This window comes from Etheostoma spectabile, chromosome 17, assembly GCF_008692095.1.
Source record: "Etheostoma spectabile isolate EspeVRDwgs_2016 chromosome 17, UIUC_Espe_1.0, whole genome shotgun sequence".
NCBI lineage: Eukaryota > Metazoa > Chordata > Actinopteri > Perciformes > Percidae > Etheostoma > Etheostoma spectabile.
Window position 1 is genome coordinate 10,805,576 of NC_045749.1, and position 7,598 is coordinate 10,813,173.

General features: G+C 38.3%; 1 protein-coding gene across 1 annotated transcript; it reads right to left on the reverse strand.

The window, feature by feature from the left end:
* Positions 1 to 1,353: 1,353 nt before the first annotated feature.
* On the reverse strand, positions 1,354 to 7,222 carry polh (polymerase (DNA directed), eta). Its single transcript, XM_032541145.1, has 10 exons — positions 6,894 to 7,222; positions 5,986 to 6,120; positions 5,581 to 5,813; positions 5,249 to 5,427; positions 5,051 to 5,154; positions 4,786 to 4,905; positions 4,325 to 4,448; positions 3,988 to 4,053; positions 3,188 to 3,360; positions 1,354 to 3,091 (listed from the first exon to the last, which is right to left on the reverse strand). Exons 1-10 carry the CDS (start codon positions 7,028 to 7,030, stop codon positions 2,140 to 2,142), a joined length of 2,223 nt encoding a protein of 740 aa, XP_032397036.1. The 5' UTR covers positions 7,031 to 7,222; the 3' UTR covers positions 1,354 to 2,139.
* Positions 7,223 to 7,598: the final 376 nt, after the last annotated feature.

Sequence of the window (7,598 nt, forward strand, 5' to 3'; positions counted from 1 at the left end):
TTGAGATGCTTGGACATTAAGGCGTAACCTGTATCACCAACGTCATTGACGCCATCACCCAACAGCAGCTGGTCTGTGTGACCAGCATAGTGCCTGACTAATAAGGGCAAGCCTCACGCTATTCAAATACTTCTAAATCATACCCTTTTCTTAGTACCCATAATTAATTATGTAAGATAAAAGTAAAAGCATTAAAGGACAATTCCGGTTGATTTCAACATGTAGCTCTGTTCTTTGGTTAGGCAGCACCGATTGTTTTTGTTTTTCTTGCTACTGACAGCACTCCAGATTTACAAACAACAGAGCTACGTGTTGAAATCAACTGGAATTCTCCTTTAAGATACTTTTGTGGTTTTTCGACACAGCTTGTCAGTTGTATATAAGCTAAACCACCTTTATTTCAAGCTATACTATTGCTGACAATAGCACTTAATGAAGTTAAAGGAGAGCATTGCGAGGTACGCAAAGTTAGAACTTGACCGGCATGTCATCATGCCAAGATAACTCACATTGGCATCACCTTGTTGGGGCTTTTGTTGCTGTCACATACGTCTGTGAGAATTAGGTTTTTTACTCACAAATAATGCCTCACACTAGTGCAGTGAGATGGTCATTATCTTGCTGCCTGTCTTTCAAGTGCTTTAGTTACTCAGGTCCGTCTAGATATATCCTATTAGACAGCATTCCACTATTCCACTTTTTTTTTTTTTGACTTGGGGTTCTCCCAGAGATGTTTGGTTATGGATGTTCTAGTTTGTAAAGCTTCCCACTGATGCAGCTTTATTTTAAAGCAATGTTTTAGGTACTTGATGCCGTCTCTTCACTGAAGTTACTGATGTCACTAACTTTGAGTTTTTTTTTAACACAGTGCCTAATGGAACTACTGTTTGAGTAGTCTACCATTACACCCCAAAGTTTTACAATAAAACAAAAATTAAGTTGGTGCTACTCCTTAAAACAGCTTTTGATATTTAGAAGACAACTTTTGAAAATGAATGTTAATTGCTACTGTGTTCAAGGCTGTTGTTGGCCTTATCATTTATAGTCTCATGTTGACGTGGCTTATACACAGATTTGTTGTCAACCGAAAGAGGACAACTGAAATGTGTCCTGTTTTAATGCACCCAGGTTGTTATGCACACCTTGTGTGCATTCAAAGAAAGGAAAACTAAGGCATTTCAACCAAAATATTTTATAGCCTTCATAAAGAGTATCAGGTGTTGGTTTGTTTTAATGCAGGTATTTTATATATTTCTAGTAGTTCCAGATTTTACAATTTATTCAAACGTGTTTTTCACTGTTTTTGCAGTCTTCTTAATGACACATACACATTTTCACTTTTTTGAAATCACGTTTAAGACCTTTTCCTTTTAATTAAAAGTATATTTGGTCATTATTTGGGTAAAATGCAATATTTATGTACAGATCAAATTTGTGTTTCATGATGTACATGAATAAAAGATTTGTCTCTTTAGCAGGTGATTAATGGTGTCGTCTTTTAACTAAAACACAAAATTGATCCATGTCTGTGTTTTTTGTTCTACTGTTCCTACTAATCTGTTCCCCAGCTGATGCAATAATAAAGTCCTTATTCAGCTCATATGTAGAACAATAGGCTCAACATGGTGAACAAGTGCAAACAAAACAGTACAACTCTGCTCTAATGGTGCAATTGCTCACATCTACTGGCAATCATGCACTTAATCATTATTTCAAATATATACTCGCTTTCTTTATCTTTAAGCTCACAAGAAAACTTTATATCCACACTAAAGTGAAGACTTCTGATCAATATTCAACCGATTACTAGCATCTGCTGGCACATCAGAATACAACATCATGTACATGACTACAAAATGTTAAAAGTATCTTTAATATATGCTGGTTACAAAATTGTTTCCTTAAATAAAAGGCATATGTGTAATGAAGTGCATAAGTAGACCCTTTCTGTAATTTGTAAACATTCTTCTAAAAATAAATCACAATAACATTTATCGTTGAAAACAAGCCATAGTGTATCCTGTTACAAAATGGCTTTCCATTCTTTAAGCAAATGCATTGGCTTTTTTACACGGTTGTGATATTTATGCTTTCTTAGAACTCTGTATATTATTTTAAAAGGCAGCACTACAGCACTTCTTAGCTCTTCTTGAAAAAAGAATCCAGAGTGCCCATACTCCCACCTTGGGAGCGATGCCTTTTCGGTTGTGGCCCTGTCTGGCCTTTGTTTTTAGCCTTGCCACGTGAAGACTGGGGTCTGAGAGGAGTTAGAGAGACATTGGAAGAAGAAGAAGAAACGATAGAGGAAGAGGAGGAGATGGGTGCTGAACCTGTTGATGAAGAGAGAGAATTCTGGAGGTCCAGGGCAAAGTGATAGTCATTGTGTTCAGGCATTTCCCAGACCAACACCTCCTGGCCACAGCGTTCACACTTTAACAGGTCTTCTCTGGCTACACTGGAAGGAGGACAGTTGACCTCTGGAACAATGTCCAGTTCATCTCTTAACTCTTTACATGGTGACTGCTGAGATGACCTTTGTTTTGCCTCTAGCCCTGACAGAGCAGCAACAGTGTCTTCTTCATTGTCCAGTCCAGGCATATTTCCCATTTCAGGCTTGTTTAATGCCAAGGATAAGGTCTCTGTGCTTCTTTCAAGACTCTTCCTGTGGAAGAAAGAGGAAAGGCCAGAATGGTGGCTGGCTGAAGCATTTTTAAAGGGAGAAAAGGAAGAAACAGAGCAACTGATATCTGCCTCCAACTGATTATCAGTAGCAGAGGTTTTGTGAGAGGAGGAAGATGAGATACTTCCTGTGGAGCCTATGTTGTTGTCGTCGTCCTCCTCATGTACATCTGTTATAATCTTCCGTCTGGGTTTCTCTGCTGCCTTTTGAAAGAACGACTGGATGGTGCCTTGTTGTTTGCACGTAGAGTCATTTTTTAGTTCAAATGGTGGCTGGGTGGAGGACTGAGTGGTGGAGAAAAGACTCTGTGTTGCAGTGACATCACTGGAGAGAAAGCCAGCAATACCCCCTGCTGATGGAGAATCACTGAACTTGCTAGCTGAGAGGTGTAGCAGAGTGAGGGGTGGAGTCCTGGGGACATAAAGCAAGACGGAGAAGAACCAGTCACACAGCATTCCTTCAACTAGTGACTTTAATTATTTCGCAGTGTTCTTATATTCTAATTACCATGCTGCCTGGTGGTTCCCTGCTGTGTTTAGACTCTTGATAATGGCAAAGCTGTCACTGGACAGTTTGGTCGCTTCGTAGCGCGCTAAAGCACAACAGCGAGAGAAGCTGCTCGGCCTCTTATCCCCAAGCTGACGTACACCAACCGTCAACGATTTAGCCACTCGACCATTCTGTAAGATAGTGAGAAATTACAGGCACTGGTGAGAAACCCAGTTCTATGTAAATAGAACTGGGTTTTTCACCAGTGCCTGGTATATTATGAATATAATATATATATAGATATATAATTATATTAATATATTATATAATATTATAATATATATAAGATATATATATTATTATATATATATATATATATATATATATATATATATATATGATATTATATATATTATATATGTATATAATATATATATTATATATATATATATTTATATAATATTATGTATATATATAATATATATTATATATATATATATTATATATATTATTAATATAGATATAATAATAGATATATATATATATATATATATATATAATATATAATATATATGTATATATATATATGTATATATCTATATATATAATATATATATTATATATATATTATATATATATATATATATATATATATATATCTATATATATATATATATATATATATATATATAAATAGAATGAATATATAATGATAATATATGTATATATATATTAAAAATGGGAAGCCCAATTGAAGAAACCGGTAGTACTGCTGTAATAAGGGAAAGGAATATATTTCACAACCGTGGATATCTCACCACTTCTCGGTCTTTGGTAAGCCTCTCCTCCAGCTCAAGGGCCAGTTGATGAAGCCAATATTGTACCTACACAGAGGTTATTGATAAATTAAAATGAAAACAATGTTACAAATCATAAAAGGAAATAGTATCTACAATTGCACATTTGTTAACAGTATTGCAAGAATGTGTCATAATGTCATGTGCCTTACACATATAGATGCATTAACTACATTCTCTCAAAGTGGAATCCCTTCCAGTTAATCCAAGACTAAAGTTAAAGACGGATTGAGTAAGGAGTTACATTTACATTTACTTCCTGTTGTAACACGGGGAAACAGAGACTGATGGCCCTTACCTGCTCTTTTGTAGCCAGCGATGTCTTCCCAGGGAAGTTTTTACTGCAGCCGATGGATTTGGGTAGCTGTCTGGGTTTCACTGCTTCAAACTCGATCCCCCGACACAAGTTGTACAGCCACTGGCTGCAGGGCAGAGAGGTTCAATGGCAAGTGTGGTATAAATGAAATGCTTAGATTTCAAGTCCAGTTTATTTCTATCAAACCGGTTAGTCTTTGTAGGAGAAAATCTTTGCCCAGAGCCATTTTGTTCTATCAGCATGGGGGACCAGAGACAACCGGTGAAGTAAAAGAGTATTCACCATATATTAGGAAGGCCATGTTATGGCTATGTTAACCAAAATGTCAATTCCACTTAAAATTATGATGGTCTAACATAATAAATGCAAGGACTAAGCAAGGCATTTGTTCACCCATCATCTTATGAAACATGACTTTGAAAGGAATAATTGGCTTGTCTTACCCTGTCTTTTCTCCAAAGTGCTGTCCCAATTGAGCCTGAGGGAAGCGAGTCAGATCTCCCATGTTCTCTACTGCCAGAGTTTCTGAAATGGAGGCACCCAGCTTACCCCCCAGGTTACGACTGCGCAGGTGAAATAAGCAATACAAGAGTAGTGTATAGTGAAAGAGAACAGTGTATACAACTTTAGTTTTTACACTTCTATGTTAGCATGACAGTTATTTGTGAGGAATAAATTATTCATGGAAGAATAGTGCTTTGAACTCACATCTTGCTGATGGGTAGAGAGTTAAAAAGTTCTGTCACAGAGTCCAAAGGCAGAACAGTTTGTCGGTTAGGTTTGTTCAGACCACAAGCTAGTTTGGACAACACCTGAAAGAAGTAGGCAGTAAATGATGACTACAGCAAAGATAATTGATCTTTAAAGTATGTATATTATATGGGAACAAAAGGAGGGTTTTCCTACCTTATTGTGCGATATACCTGCTGAACAGCGGAAACCTGTGTCTTTCTCCACGGCTGCCCTCATTTCCTCGACAATGAGGGCCCCCACAGTTAGCTGCAGTTCTGCAGGGCTCTGTTCTCCTAATAGAGGGGCTGGTAAGGATGTCAGCCACTGCTGGAGACCTCTGGACCTCTGCTCCTCTGGAGACAAACATGATTGTTAAGGGGATACATCCTAACAGAGTTTTTTTTTTTTTTTTTTTTTTTTTTTTTTGTGTCAACACCAGCTTCTTGTGCCCAGTGCTGAAGCAATTAGTTGAGAAATTTATTAGTCAAAGTTTGGTTATAACCTACCTTTATCCAAGGCAGTGTCCTCTGCAGATGTTTCCTGTTCAGGTGAACTTTGTGGGTACCCCTGGATGTAGGTCGACCTCAGCAGGTGAGACTCTATTTGTTGAGCAGTCATGTTTTCTAGCCGCTGCTGGACCGCAGCGGTCAGATCCATGTAGGCCTCGTCAATGCTGGCTCTTTCAATCACAGCGAAGCGAGACATCACCTCAATCACCTCCACACTGGCTTCCCTGTAACTACAAAGGGGTGAGTAGGTTATTTATTTTACAATTGGTCACATGCGTGGAGGTATTACATTTTTTTTTTACCATACTCATCATATTAATAAAACAATAGTTGTATGGCACAATCCCAGGAACTGTGAAGTGGTGTAGAAGTAACACATTATTGTACATCACTCGCACTTACTGTGTTAGATCCGCCTTGCCGTGAGACTCACGCACTCGTGCCACCTGGAGATCTGGGCACAGTTTCTTTGCATCGTCTACCCACATGTTCCTGGTGACGCCATGGGCCCTGGCCTCGTAGCTCACAGCTATGATACTAACAGAGGATGGCATTCAATTGAGAACCATATTATTAAGAGATGTTTACAAACCGTGAGAACATGTTAATAGTAAGTCCAAGGTGGTTATCTGTGAGAGAGGAGGGCGGATGAGTTGCAAACACAGAGACAGCAATTTATGGTCCATGCAACTGAACATATCCACATGCTGTCCAATCATTGGATTGGCTGGGAAGGAGTCAAGATGTCAGTGGACAGCCTGAGAAAGTTCAAAGAGGCCATTCAAATGTAAATGCAAATGTATTTTTTTTATAGTCAAACGTTTTTTTTTAATTATTATTATAACTTATATTTATACTGTCTTCCTCTTTTTCTCTCTAGACTGTATTCTTCTTGCTAAAAACTGCTGCTGGAAATTCTAATTTCCTTACAAAGCCAGAGACCATCTTCGAACTGAGCAAAAAGGCATATAATCCCTTTTCAGTTTTGTAAAGACTACTTGAGATGTGTGGAAAAGCTAGTAAGTGGACCTTCAGTTTTTCAAATTTTCTGTCATACTATCATTTCTAAGTATGAGAATGAACGTTCACACTTAACTTTCATCTAGTCATTCTGGGTGCGTTATTTCTTGTCCTCTCATTTATCTCATTCTGCAGATTTTTTTGAGTTTTATTTTCTGGTATCTTTAGCGTTAACATGTCTGATAATACTCATAACATGTATGTATGATCCTGCTTTGAGAGGCAGTCTCCTCGCTAGCGGCTTCAGTTGCATTGATCATAACAACAATGTCTCTGTGTCAGAAACTCACCTGCCTCCTTTCCACGTCTTGTACTGGGCCACCACACAGGGAGTGTTCTTCAGAGCTGGATTGAGCCTCTGTTCCACCTGGACGTAAAAGCAGTCCATGTCTACTAACGCCACCACTCTCTCCTTTCCGTACTCCATCACCAAAGACGGCAATCTGTCAGCGAGAATAATACATACACCCAATGCCTGGTGGTGCTGTTAAGTCACAGCTCTCGCCAGCTTGCTAAAGTTAAAACAAAACCGCCAAAAACGTTTTTCTGTCGCTTCGTATTTTGCGTAAGCCATCCGATGGTACATCATTCGTCATCAACAGTCGACGAGATTGACAACAGCGCTCGGCCATTATGGTGGTGAGGTCGCCGTTATGTCAACAACGTTACGTCGTAAATACAAAACAACAACATCTGTTGACTTTAGGTTAGCAACGTTACACCCATTACACCTCAAAACTCAATATTTGACACACTTTGTTGAACTACCATTTTTTTCGGTTTTGGGCCTGTTAAGCTTTGAAGTTGTCAACACGCTGAAGGTGTGAGCATGGGGCTCTAGTCAGAGTATAAATCATCCACAAAAGTCACAAAAGCAACAGGTAATAAATGAAGTAATATCCACAGTAGTACCCTTATATTACTTCTAAGGTTAGCAACATCAAGTACACTGATGGAAATATCTATTTTATTTCTATGATTTCACAATTGTGTGG